Source organism: Quercus lobata, chromosome 2, assembly GCF_001633185.2.
Source record: "Quercus lobata isolate SW786 chromosome 2, ValleyOak3.0 Primary Assembly, whole genome shotgun sequence".
In the NCBI taxonomy this organism is placed as follows: domain Eukaryota; kingdom Viridiplantae; phylum Streptophyta; class Magnoliopsida; order Fagales; family Fagaceae; genus Quercus; species Quercus lobata.
The window spans coordinates 5196925-5210220 of NC_044905.1; the positions used below are offsets into that span (position 1 = coordinate 5196925).

Genomic DNA, 13296 nt, shown 5'->3' on the forward strand with positions numbered 1-13296 from the left:
GATCTCTTTTGTAGAGAAATAGAGACTGGGCCCATTATATATACCCCAAGGCTTCAATACCCCAAACTCAAACCACATAAAACTCTAAGGTTCTTAAAAAACTTGCCTAAGCCTCACTACAAGAAAGTTTGCTATTTTCAATGGTTGAAACTGTTGAAAAAGTATTAGAAACCGTCGAAAAAAGTATTTTTGACGGTTTAAGTGACCGTTGAGAACCGTCACTAAAAACTATGTTTAAATTTTTTTTTTTTCTACAGCCTATGTAATTGTCGAAAAATGTGATTTACCTTTATCAACAGTTATTAAACATCGATATATTATTAAAAACCATTGAAACATATGTTATCTTGAGATAAATTTCAACAATTTGAAACAGTTGAAATAAGTACTTTTTTTAATAAATAAATAAACAAATTTGGATGCAGCCCTTCACATGATCAAAATTTAATAACTTGATCCAAAATATAAACATAAACACAATTATGCAATTCCAAATTAAACTCCATTCTTATATAAAAACTAAAGAACCAATCTAATTTTCAAGTTTTCAAATAGCTCCAAGTTTTCAAAATGGCTAATTAAAAGAAAGAAAAAAAATTGAAAACCATTGTGCTTCATCAATTATCCTGAAGTAACAGATATATGGAGAAGTGCCACTTCCCAACAAGAAGGCCAGGCCCATGACAAAAGCTAGTATCATTGAAAAAAAGATGATGAATTCTTTCTTCATGTATTTCCCCGTAGAGGACACCCCATCCCTCCTTCCATATTTTCCTTACTCCGTAAAACACATACATCCACTCTAACAAGTGCATATCCACCCAATTTGCTCCAAGTTTCATTGTAGATATTACACAATTGTGTGCATCAAGGACAACCTGTAAACCACATAAAATTGAGTTAGACATAAGTGAGGAGCTACCTAAATTTTATTAACTGTGTGGATCAAAAAGTCGAGGCCCAAAGGTAAAAAATTGAAATTAAGAGTATAGATAGACCAAACACTAATAATACATGCTTTTTGATAGAGATATCCAACACAATTTAAGGATGATTCTTTCATGGATCAATCTATTTACAATTCTAGTATCATCATCAAATTCAATAGCAAATGAATAAATTTATGAATGATAAATGATTAAGAAACTAACCTGATTGCTAAAGTTAGGAAGAACTATCAAATTGAGCTGGCTCAAATGGCTTATCCTAGTTCAACAAAATTTGAAATACGACTTCGAAGTAAATTGTACTAAATAACTATTTTGTAGCCCCTAATTAATTCATACCAATCATGTAGGGTATACGAAATTAAGATAAGCCAAAGGCAATACAAAAAGAAGATATTAATCAAGCTCAGTACACAATACAATAAACCTCCATAGTTTATTGTTATAGATAGATACCTTCACCAATTCCCTGTTTCCACAAATGCACCGATCAAGCATAACTTTCTGAATGCAATCTGCAATAACTTTTTTCTTGAACATCTTTACAGTAGGGACTATAAATGAGCCATATGTCAATGACTTTGTGATCCTGAGGAAGTTCAATTGACTCAGAATCTCTTGACCGAGTAACTGTGGATAGCAACAAATAAAAAAAAATCTTATAAAATCAGTGTAAAAGATTCTCTAGATTACAACAGAGCATTCCTATGCAGCAAAAGAAAAGGGCAATACATTCTTGAATCAGAGACTTGAATTGAAGCCTCTGTGCTATCTATAAGTGACAACACCTTTCCTTTGATTTTTCTGTGTTGTAATGCTTGAGAATTTGATATACCAACAAATTTTAACCGCTCACGAATCTGCAAGATTATTCTCCAAACATTTACTAGTGTCGCTGATAGCAGCAGATACGGCATCAATTGTTCTGACACACAATAATGCAATGTTGATAACCTTGAGGGGAATTGAAAGAAACAACTATTTACTATTAGATATAGCTATTGAAAAAGCTTCACCCATATTTGAGGATAGTGCAAATCACACTGAGTCCCAGTCGATCTTTATGGCTTATCATGAAATGAAATAATCAACTAATAAATGAAAAGCAATCACATCCAACTTCAACTCCAACTCAACTATTATGTATGTGAATTTTCTTGTTTTTCCAATACCAAAGAATAGACTCCATATTTCATTGGCAACCAAACAAAGCCTGATGCACTCTTTGTCTTTGATGGCTGTAAATTTAAAGCAAACAACACAATAAGTTTCTGAATCTTGTACTTACTAGATTTTTCCTCTGTTTTAATTCCAAGTGTCAATGACAATACAGCAGCTATGATCAAGATGATAAGGTTTAAAACTTGCCAGGCTTCCCAAAGGAACCTCTGCAGGAAAATAATGGAGCATGGAAATAAATAAAGAAAAAGGAAAAGAAAACCAAAAGAAAATGACAGAATTTAAGTTTACATTAACTCAAAGAAAAAGAAAACCCATACTGAAAAATTTTCTTTATTCCTCCTTGCTATTTCTTTTATTTTACAATGTCTATCGCTTTGTGCTTGCCTCATTTATATGCATTGGTGACCTTAACCCAAGCAGGAATATAGCAGTTGGTTCTTTATTTGCTAGCTACAACTAAAGAAATGTTTTAAATAGCTATAAAAATTTATATTCCTTTGTATAGTTTATTTAAGATTGTATCATTCCCCTAGGATGCAATAAATAGGCAAAAACTTGTTTTAAGTTGAAGTGATTACAGACCAGCTAAAACTATTGAACAATTAAGTACAAATTCTCTAAAAATAGAAAGGAAACTACCAAAAAGTGCAAAATACTACAAGCCATAAAACATTGACAATGGCGTGGGCAAAATACAAGAATGATGCTTTAGGATGTAGGGGAAAGGCAATGTAGGAAACTATTGAAAGAGAGAGAACTGACGTGTATGAATACTTTATTTGTACATTGCTGTGTGTGTATTTCTGTACATAGATGGACAATATAAATAGGCCCAATGCTAGTTGACTAGAGGGGACAAAGGACCCTTGATTGAGACTAAAATCAAGGACTTCCAGTGACTTTAACATAAAGCTTGATGCAAAATGCCTAATTAGCTAGCTAACAAATAACAATGCCACTAACCTATTGATGGATTCCTTACACTCTGATTTTAGGAACTTATTACACTCTGATTTTAGGAACTTACTACTCCAATGTGCTAATGTATTTAGGAAAGTTAACCAATGTGCTAATGCATTGGATAAATTGGGCTCTTACCCTCCACCATTTTTTATGGGGTAGGTGCCTTTGAGCTAAAACTCATTATTGGCGATCATGATTTGGTCATTATTATCCATTGAATAGGTAACTACTGCAATATGGATGAAACATGTTATCAAGGGGCACTTTCATTTCATCGCAACAAAAATGGATGGTTGGAGCTTCGTCATCCATTCAATGTCAGTTGCATTAGAGAACACAAGAAATGCAAATATGTCAAATATTACAGTGAACTGTTATGTAAAAAACTTCCATTTCTACCACTTTTTCCTATATAACCAAGAAGGCATACAATGATGTGATGTGGGGGAAAGGTAAAGGGGACACCAATAAAGAAAACAATGTCACAGGAAAATCCTTTCCAATAATCACTCATAACCAAATCTTGACCTCATAATTTATACCAGTTATAATATACAACAAAAATTCAAATGGTGCCCATGAATATTATCTCATGACTTAACATGCAGCTTATACTTCACAAAGCAGTTATAATATATTACAAAAAAGTTATTTAAGGTCAAATTTTCCCTACATTGTTCCCAAAGAAGAAACAAATTAAAGTATACCTTGTTGTTCTTCTCCCCTTTCTTCTCTTCTTAGAGTTTTATTTGTCAAGAAACTCACTTTATCATCAAGGAAGGTACTTCATTAGCCTCTAATTTTGCCTAGGACTTACTCCTTGAAGGGAAATTTCTAAATCAATTCAAATAGCTTAGTCTAATGGCTCCTTTTTCCCTTCATTGACCTCTAGCAAATTAAGCTCATACAATGTCTAAAGCCATATTCCAAATAAAGATTAGTTTGAAACCAAAAACCAGCCAACATTGGTGAAACCAAAACCTCTGGGACATGGTCCCATAAACACACTAGGGAATGTAATCCCAAAAAATTCGTACAATTCCCGATTTTATAAAATTAAAAAAAAAAAAAAAAAAATAGTCATGGTTTCACTACAATATTTCACAAAGAAACTATAAAATCAAAGTAATTTATTATGAATGCAATGGCTACAGTTAAAAAAAATTAAAAAATTAAAACAGTGAGGAACAAAATAGGAACCTAAAAGCTTGAATACTAAGTTGTAAGCTCTAATAAGCATTTTTAGCTCCAAGTCTGCAACTATACAGCTACATTAGCTTTAGCTGCAAGATTTTTTTTTTATTTTTAATTTTCGGTTAATTCCATATCTATGAATAATTAAGCAGATAACCTATTTTCCTTCATTTGCCTAAATTTTCTCACAAATCAAAGAGAGAAAAACTGCAAAATATTAAATAAATAAATAATAAAAAGAAATACAAGGCAGAGCATTCATGGAGGGTAATAAGAACGTATTCTGGAGCTTCTTGTCCATATATTTGTTTGCAAAAACAACAAAAATTCAAAAACAAATTAGAATCTAGTTTGTAAAAACAATGAAATTGAAATTGAAACCCTAGAAAAAATTGCAGATGAGAGAGAGAATGAGAAATTACTTCTTCAGATCTGGAGGCTGGCCCGATTTGCTCATGTTGAAGACTTTGAGAGAGTGAGTTAGAAAGAGACAGTGAGATTCTGCAAAACCCTAAGAATTCAACAACAATACTAAAAATATGAGCTCCAAAACTCACCTATATAGCTCTTTGCTTTTCGCTCTTTGGTAATTTGCTCTTGATTATGTGAGAGAGGGCGTGAGAAAGAGAGAGCTATCGTATAAAACTTTGATATAAGCTTCGTGTTCTTTATTTTAAACATTTTCACCAATATTTCATTTATATTTTCTACGTTCATCAAACTGTTGATAACATTTTATTAATTTTTTCCCACATTCATCAAACCGGTGATAAAACATTTCATTTATCTTTTCCACATTCATCCAACCCATAGATAAAACATTTCAGTTTTTTTTTTTTTTTTTTTTTTCTGCATTCATCCAACTGTTAATAAAAAATTTCCCTATTTATGTTTCTTTTTTGTTTAACACTTATTTCAACAGTAATGCTAAATGCAGAAATAAGTATGTGAATTTCCTTCCTTTACTCAACAGTTGAATATAACGGTAGAAAATTAAAACTTTTATCAACATTTCCTAGTGACTGTGGATAAAAGCATGCTGAAAAAACTCAAGTTTGTTGTAATGCCACCATCCTCCAAGTCTCCATAACATGGGTCGTGCAATATTTAACCTAGCAGTAATTGATTATAAGACTCCGCCCCTGCCGGAGGATTAGCTAAGGAAAGTTTTCAAGAAATACAACACCAGTAATGACAATCTGCTGAGCAAGGAAGAGCTAAAGAAAGCCTTTGAATACCTGGGCTCAATTATCCCTGGCTTTCGTGCCAACCACGGCCTCCACCATGCTGATGCCAATAAAGACAGATACGTCAACAAGGGGGAGATGGATGAACTTGTCAAATACGCTGTGCGGGTCGGATTTGGCATTAAGGCGTAGAAATCCTTAATTACGTACTTAACAATGTACTACGTACTACGTACTAATTAATTAATATGTGTGCTCTGTGCTTGCAAGCTCCAGCTTCTTCAATGATGTAGAATCGAGAAGAAGCTAGACATTCCGCGATGTTTCCTCTCTATATATAAGTTTATATGAGGAGGCAATGCGGTTGTGTTGGTTTCCTGTTTTACTTTTCTTTTCCTTTCTTTTCATGCCTGTTTTTCCTTGGTAGCTATGTAGTACCAAAGCGATAATAACAAGGAATATTGTCTGCTCACTATGCTTACATGGTGGAAGCAGAATTTATATGGATCTACTTGAAATCGAATACACTTGTAGAATCTGTAATAAGTACCATTATCGCTCCCAATACTATAGTGTACTCATAATAGTCAATCCCATGATTACGTTTTGAAGACATTATAGCTTGATTTCTTCCATGTTTCTTCTTGACTCAGTCAATACAAAAGCAAATTAGCTAGGCAAAGTTTAGCTATAAAATTAGTTATAGTCTAGAGTTACAACTTCCTTTAAACAAAATTAATATTATTACATATTTTGAAAATATAACCGTTGGATTATATGTTTTTTATACTCTTAATACATATGTCAAATTTCGTGTCCATCAAATATTATTTACAAATGTTATGAATACCATTTTGGATCCCGTTTCGGTTTGTCCAATGAAACAAAATATTTTGGTTCCGCCTATTTCAGCGTATTGTTTCAAGGTTGTTTAAAAAAAAACTATATACATATATATATATATATATATATATTCTTATACAACATAAAATTATCAATTCAAAAAAGTGAATTACTAAATATCAAATATTAAAAATCATTTAATTTTAAACCTTAACATCAATATCACATCCCAATATTTATAACAAGTCATTACTTACACAATAGTAATTAATAAAATAATCCCATCAAAATAATTAAATAAAATAATAATTTTACTAATTGCTATTAATATAGTGATTTAAAAAGAAAATCTTAATAAAGGGGATTAGATTTCTTATTTTTTAAAGATTCATATTTGAGTTATTTTGTAAATAAATGAGTATTTTTTTGCAAAATTTTGTAAATAAATGAATATTTGGGGAATTTGGGATAATTATAATCATGATTCATGAAGCTCTTAGGAAGCTCCACTCCCACCTACTTCCACGTGCATTGAGTCATTTTCCCTTAATAGATAGAGCCCATTTGGGATAAGCTACAAGTTTCAGCTAATTTGAATTTTTGGCTTTATTTTTGTGCTAGTTATAGATCTTATTGCACTTTTTAGTACTATTTATGGGTCTCATTGTACTATTCAATTAGCTTTTAACCTTATTTTCTACACTTTTAGCAAAAAATTTCTAGTTTCAACTAAGTAAGTTGTTTTCAAATAGACCTTTAATATCACTTTTCAAAACTTTATTTGTCATTTACAAGTCTCATAAATGAAATCACTCTTGAAGCTCTAGAGAATAGAGACAACTCAGACAAGCCTTGAAGAAGAGATTTCAAATGGTAAGCAAATTAACTTCCATTTCGTCCACCATACTACTGAAACTTGGATTTCTACTTTCTTCTTTTCTTCTTCTTCGTTTTTTTTTTTGGTTTTTTTTTCCCCTTACAAATAATTTGGTACTGATCTGAGATTCTGATGTCTTTTTCTCTAGTTTTTTTTTTTTTTTTTTTTCCTAATATATCACTTGGTACTGATCTGATGTCAAGTTTATGTTTGAAATAAGATGAAAAAATTCATTAAAAAATAAAAAATAATTAAAAATAAATAAATAAAAACCTCTATATGTCGGCCGAATCCTTAATTTTGGCCAGTGTTGGTCGAAATTCACAAGAATGGTCGAAACACCTCAAAACTGGTCGAAATTTAATCCAAAGTGAAACAATGGGTATTCTGGTTCCAAATTACATACTGGTATGAGAAACCGTTCCAGGCAGAACATAACTAAATTTATAACATTGTTATTTACCATATAATCTTTAAGGTTATATTTTATGCATAATTTTGAACTACAAAAACTTTCAATTTAACTAATTTGTTGATAACATAGCTATTGATATTTAATTTTCTAGAAATTTTGCAAGTACGGAGGATATAAGAAGAAAATGTAATCCAACGATGGATTTATCAAAATTCACCTCTAACAAAAACATATTAAATAAGGTTGTAACCTTAAGCTACAATCAATTTTATAACTAAATTTTGTCCTTATTTAAATACAACTCACATAAGCACATAAGTTACAATCAATTTTGTAGATAAATTTTATCCTTATTTAAATACAACTCACATAAGCACTTGCTTTATTACAAGAAATAGCCAACACAAACATTAAGAATTGAACAAAATATTTTAAACATTAGGAACCAATATTAAATTCACCCAAATTAAAAGAGTGTAATTTGTATTTTAGTAAAAGGGAAAAGAAAATTAAAAGATCTAAAGTCACATATTGTTTTAATCAATACTTAGTGATAGGCCAAGAATGTATTAACCCCTTGTGATAAATTAACCAATTAATTTAGTCAAGTTAATTAATTAATTCAATTAATATGCAAATTTCATGGTAGCACAAACAAATCACCAATTAACTAAAGTGCAACGGAAATTAAATTGACACGGTGATTTGTTTACGAATAGGGAAAACTTACATGGCAAAAATCTCATCAGGTGATGTTAATGTTACCACTCCTGAGAATTCACTATTATCAAAACAAGTGGTTACAAGAAAATGAATCCCAGTACCTTATACCCACCTACAGTTGAACCCTTACCCCAATACCCAATTGGACTTATTCTGTAGTGACAATCTCTCTTTTTCAATGCATAGCTCTCAGTACATGACTAACCAATAGATGCGCGGATCCCAGTACGCGACTTAATCACCAACTTGAGAAAGATGTTGGCTGCAAAATTCTTTAGTTCATCACACAAAGAAGATCATGAAACTACTTGATCACAAAACCCTAAGGTGTACAAACACAGCAGCTTCTTCAAAAGAACGATGAACTAGGGCAAATTCTATCTTCGGTCACAACTTGTATGAACACAACTTTGCTTTACACTTTCACAATCTTTTACGGCCCTCAAAATAATCCTTATATATGTTTAGGGTTGTGAGAAAAAAAATACTAAACACATACTCATGGATTAAAGTGAAATTAGTTCTGAAAAACTGAATTTCATAAACCTCGAGCAGATAGGGTATCTATCGAGCTAACTGTCAAGTTTCGGGCTTCAGTAGCTTTTTTAACCTTGATAGATGCTAGCCGTCGAGTTTTAAAATCTAGCACTTTCTCACTTGTTTCTTGGACAGACTTGCATGGTTTTATCACTTGAACTTGAAACCTTGTTCCTCGAAACATTAAACACATCATAGATCTACCAAATTATAAGTAAAGTGCGTTTTGTCAAAAGATTAGCTAATTCTAAATTTACATATATTCCTAGCATCAAATCACATATGTCCTAACACTTAGTTATCAAATAAGGGACTTAATGATAAGGCCAATCAAGTTGCATTTTCTTTTTTTGCATTCTATGAAGCATCATTATTATTTTAAAATACAAACAGTTGAACTAAATCATGACTGATAAGCATCATTATTCATGACAAGTATTGGGGAATAGTTTTTCCTTTTGACTAATGATTTTATAATGTGAGAGTAAATAAATTTCGCTTCTCACTTATGGCTGAAGATTCTATTATGAGGAAGTCTAAAGCAATGTTGTCAATTCTGTACCGTACCGGCCAGTACGGCCGGAATATACCATACCGGCCAACCATCGGGTACGGTTAACCCCTATGTTTCGTACCGGTAAAAATACCAACCATACCGGCCACATACCGACCGTACCAGCAAATACCGGCTGTACCAACCGATATCTGAATATCGGACCGAAACATAAAAAACGCTTGTTTTGTTAATTTTGACATTTTCAAGGGCAAGATCGTAATTTTGTTAAATCCTAATTCTAAAACCCTAGCACTACCCAGTTCCCGCACAGCCCTCTTTCGTTCTTTCTTTCTCTCTCACGCTCTCTCTCAGCTGCTCTGTTCTCTCACTATCTCGGCCAATCTGTCTCTCACTCTGTCGGTAGCTCCGCTGCTCTGTCTCTCACCCTCCGCTGCTCTGTCTCTCACTCGCCGCTGCTCTGTCTCTCACCCTCTGCTGCTCTGTTTCTCACTCGCCGCTGCTCTGTCTCTCACTCGCCGCTACTCTATCTCTCACTCGCCACCGCTGCTCTGTCTCTCACCCTCCGTTGCTCCGTCTCTCACCCTCCGCTGCTCTATCTCTCACTCTCCACTGCTCTGTCTCTCACTCTCTCAGCCACTTTCAAGTAACATTTTGTCTTAATTTTTTATGTGTGGACTATGGAATTATATTTCATGTGGAATATGATAAATAAAAACTTGATTACTGTGTTTATGAATTGATAGCAAAATTGATTATTGTGTTGGTTTTGTGTTCATGAATTGATATATATTGTTGTTTCATTTTGTCTTAATTTTTTCTGTGTGGAATTATATTTCATGTGGAATATGATAAATAAAAACTTGATTACTGTGTTTATAAATTGATAGCAAAATTGATTATTGTGTTGGTTCTGTGTTCATGAATTGATATATATTGTTGTTTCATTCTTGATTTTGGTTAGCTTCAAATATTGGGTTAGTAATTTACAACTTAGTATGACTATTAATAAAAAGGTAACTAGAGTTATTAACAAATAATTGATGGTATATATGCAGTGTGAATTATGACTGAAAATCAGTCAAGTGTAGCATCTGGCCCGGCTGTAAGATCCGAGGATCCAGCATGGGCTTATGGCCGTGCTGTGCCGGACGCAAGAAATAACACCCAGTGTACTTTTTGTTGTAAAATGATAAGGGGGGGAGGAATTACTAGGCTCAAGTATCATTTAGCTGGAATTCCAGGTGATGTTGAAGCATGTAAAAAAGTATCTGAAGATGTAAAATGGCAAATGAAATAGTTGATTGAAGATTTAAAGAAAAGTAAACAGAAAAAAGAAGAAGAATGAATAAAGAAATTGCAAATCCCTATGATGTAGAGGAGGAGAAGGAGGATGATCACCATCATGATGAAGGTAATAATGATAATGAGAGAGGGGGTTCAAAGAGTCATTCATCCGTTAGTAATTATAACACCAAGGGAAAAGAAAAAGTTGGAGAAAAGTCAAACATTAAATCCTATTTTGCTCCAAGAACAAAACCTGGTTCTCAACCATCCATAAGGTCTTCTTTGGCCTCAAAGCAAATGGTTGAGAATGCAAGAATGAATTTTGCAAGATGGTGGTACCATGCTAATATACCTTTCCATGCTGCTCACTCTGTGTTTTATCAAGAAGCTTTAGATAGTGTAGCAGCTATTGGGCCTGGTTTTAAGGGACCTTCTTATCATGACTTGAGGGGGCCTTTATTACAAAAACATGTGGGTGAAATGAATGATTATCTCTTAGATGTGAAAAATGATTGGAAAGTTTATGGGTGTTCAATTATGTCAGATGGGTGGACAAATCAAAAGAGAGCTCCAATCATTAATTTTTTAGTGTATTATCCTAGAGGTACCATGTTTCTTAAATCCCTTGATGTGTCAGGCCTAAAAAAGGATGCAGATACATTGCTTAAGTTGTTTGATAAAGTTGTTCAAGAAGTTGGGTCTGAGCACGTTATGCAGTTCATTACAGATAATGATTCTTCTTACAAGTCTGCAGAAAAGAAGCTAATGCAGAAATATGGGACATTCTATTGGTCTCCTTGTGCAGCCCATTGCATTGATTTAATGTTGGAAAATTTTTCTGATAAAAGATATTTTCCTATCATTGATGAAACCATTCAAAAGGCTAAAAAGATTACCAAATTCATATACAACCATGGCAAGATTTTAGCTTTGATGAGAAGCGACTTCACTAATGGTAGGGATTTGATTCGTCCAGCCATCACAAGGTTTGCAACTAAGTTTTTAAGTCTTCAATGCTTGACTAAGTTTAAGAAAGAACTTAGGCAAATGTTTACTTGTGATCAATGGGTCGAATCTCAACATGCTAGAGATGTCATGGGAAAGGAGGTGGCTGCAATTGTTTTGGAAGATAGAGAGTTTTGGTTACAGTGTCAATAAATAGTGAAGATTAGTGAGCCTTTGGTTAGAGTACTACGTCTTGTAGATGGGGATGAAAAACCATCAATGGGATACTTGTATGAGGCAATGGATAAAGCAAAGGAGAATAAAAAAGCAAGGTTGAAGAATAAAATTTCTACATATATACCATTTACTAGTGTCATTGATGCTAGATGGGATAAACAACTCCATAGTCCATTGCATGCAGCAGGTTGTTATCTTAACCCTGGAATCTTCTTTAGGCCGTCATTTAAGAAGCAAAAAGATGTTACAAAAGGCCTACTTAGTACCATTACAAGGCTAGTTTCTGATCCTGATGAGCAAGACATTCTTAGTTCTCAAATTGAATCATACAAAAAGTCTTTAGGTGACTTTGGAATGCCTATGGCAATCCGCCAACGTGAAAAACTAAGTCCAGGTATGCTATATGTATCTATACATACATATATATATATATATATATCATTTGAAAGTTTGTTATTTGCTTTGTACTAAATTAATATATTCAATTTTTTTTTGGAAGTTGCTTGGTGGGAGCAATTTGGAAATGACACTCCAGAATTACAAAAGTTTGCAATTCGAGTGCTAAGTCAGTGTTGTAGTGCAACTGGTTGTGAAAGAGCTTGGAGCACATTTGAGTTTGTCCATTCCAAGAGGAGAAATAGGCTTGAGCATAAACGTTTGAATGACTTAGTGTATGTTCGGTATAATCTATTGTTATGAGAAAGGTATGTTTTTAAATATATTCAATTTTTATTTTGAATGATTAGAAAATGTCACCAATGTATGATATTGATTTTGGTAGGAACATTAGAAGGACAAAGGATTACTTGGATCCTATAAGCCTTGATAATATTGATCTAATGGAGGATTGGGTAGCTGAGGAATCTGAATTTCTGTTACTAACTGAAGAAGATGTGAATTGGGATAGCATTGAAGAACCATTAGCAACAATGACTTTAGAAGATGATAATGATGATGATGATGATGTTGTTGTTGTTCTTGATGAGGAAGATGGTAAAAATGATGTTGTGTTGACAGATGCTAATACTCATGTGTATTATGGTCCTGATGTAAATCCTTTTGATGGATGGGAGTAGATCCTATGTAATTTGTGTTTATTTGTTTTCTTTGTGTGTAATGAACAATTTTATATTGTATATATATATATATATTTTTTTTTTAGTTGATGTTAAAGTTTAAAACTATGAATTATTTGTTCTTAATTGAAGTAATGTTTTATGGTAAACATGAATTTTTGAGGTATTGTTTTATGGTAAATAGAGATTTTGTGTATGTCTGTGTGTGTGTGTGTGTATTAAATATATAAAATAACGGTAAACCCGAAACGGTATACCGGTATTGACCGGTATCCAAAATATATCGTACCGATAACCAAACCGGTACGGCCTCCGGTACGATATTGACATCCTAAGTCTAAAGGTGAAGGAGGCACCACACTAGTGTTG

The 13296-nt window shown here is 32.9% G+C and overlaps 2 protein-coding genes and 1 long non-coding RNA gene across 4 annotated transcripts; 2 read left to right on the top strand and 1 right to left on the bottom strand.

Annotated features, from left to right (window-relative positions):
• Positions 1-597: 597 nt before the first annotated feature.
• LOC115978395 lies at positions 598-4937 on the bottom strand. Of its 2 annotated transcripts, XR_004088701.1 has the most exons (5): positions 4844-4937; positions 4709-4751; positions 2236-2335; positions 1404-1577; positions 598-878 (listed from the first exon to the last, which is right to left on the bottom strand). It is a non-coding gene; the product is annotated as an uncharacterized LOC115978395 (long non-coding RNA). The 2 variants fall into 2 exon arrangements; XR_004088702.1 differs by lacking the exons at positions 2236-2335; positions 4709-4751; positions 4844-4937 and adding an exon at positions 1680-2093.
• A 5789-nt stretch (positions 4938-10726) lies between these two features.
• On the top strand, positions 10727-11827 carry LOC115957924. The gene has a single exon (XM_031076267.1). It carries the CDS (start codon positions 10727-10729, stop codon positions 11825-11827), a length of 1101 nt encoding a protein of 366 aa, XP_030932127.1.
• Positions 11828-11893: 66 nt separating this feature from the next.
• On the top strand, positions 11894-12927 carry LOC115957931. Its single transcript, XM_031076281.1, has 3 exons — positions 11894-12245; positions 12351-12531; positions 12633-12927. Exons 1-3 carry the CDS (start codon positions 11894-11896, stop codon positions 12925-12927), a joined length of 828 nt encoding a protein of 275 aa, XP_030932141.1.
• Positions 12928-13296: the final 369 nt, after the last annotated feature.

Bases quoted from the DNA above. Each gene is read 5' to 3' on its own strand.
- LOC115957931 (XM_031076281.1), top strand. From the start codon at position 11,894: ATGGGATACTTGTATGAGGCAATGGATAAAGCAAAGGAGAATAAAAAA. The intron at 12,246-12,350 runs GTATGCTATATG...TTTTTTTGGAAG, and splicing joins ACGTGAAAAACTAAGTCCAG to TTGCTTGGTGGGAGCAATTT. The intron at 12,532-12,632 runs GTATAATCTATT...TGATTTTGGTAG, and splicing joins AATGACTTAGTGTATGTTCG to GAACATTAGAAGGACAAAGG.
- LOC115957924 (XM_031076267.1), top strand. From the start codon at position 10,727: ATGAATAAAGAAATTGCAAATCCCTATGATGTAGAGGAGGAGAAGGAG.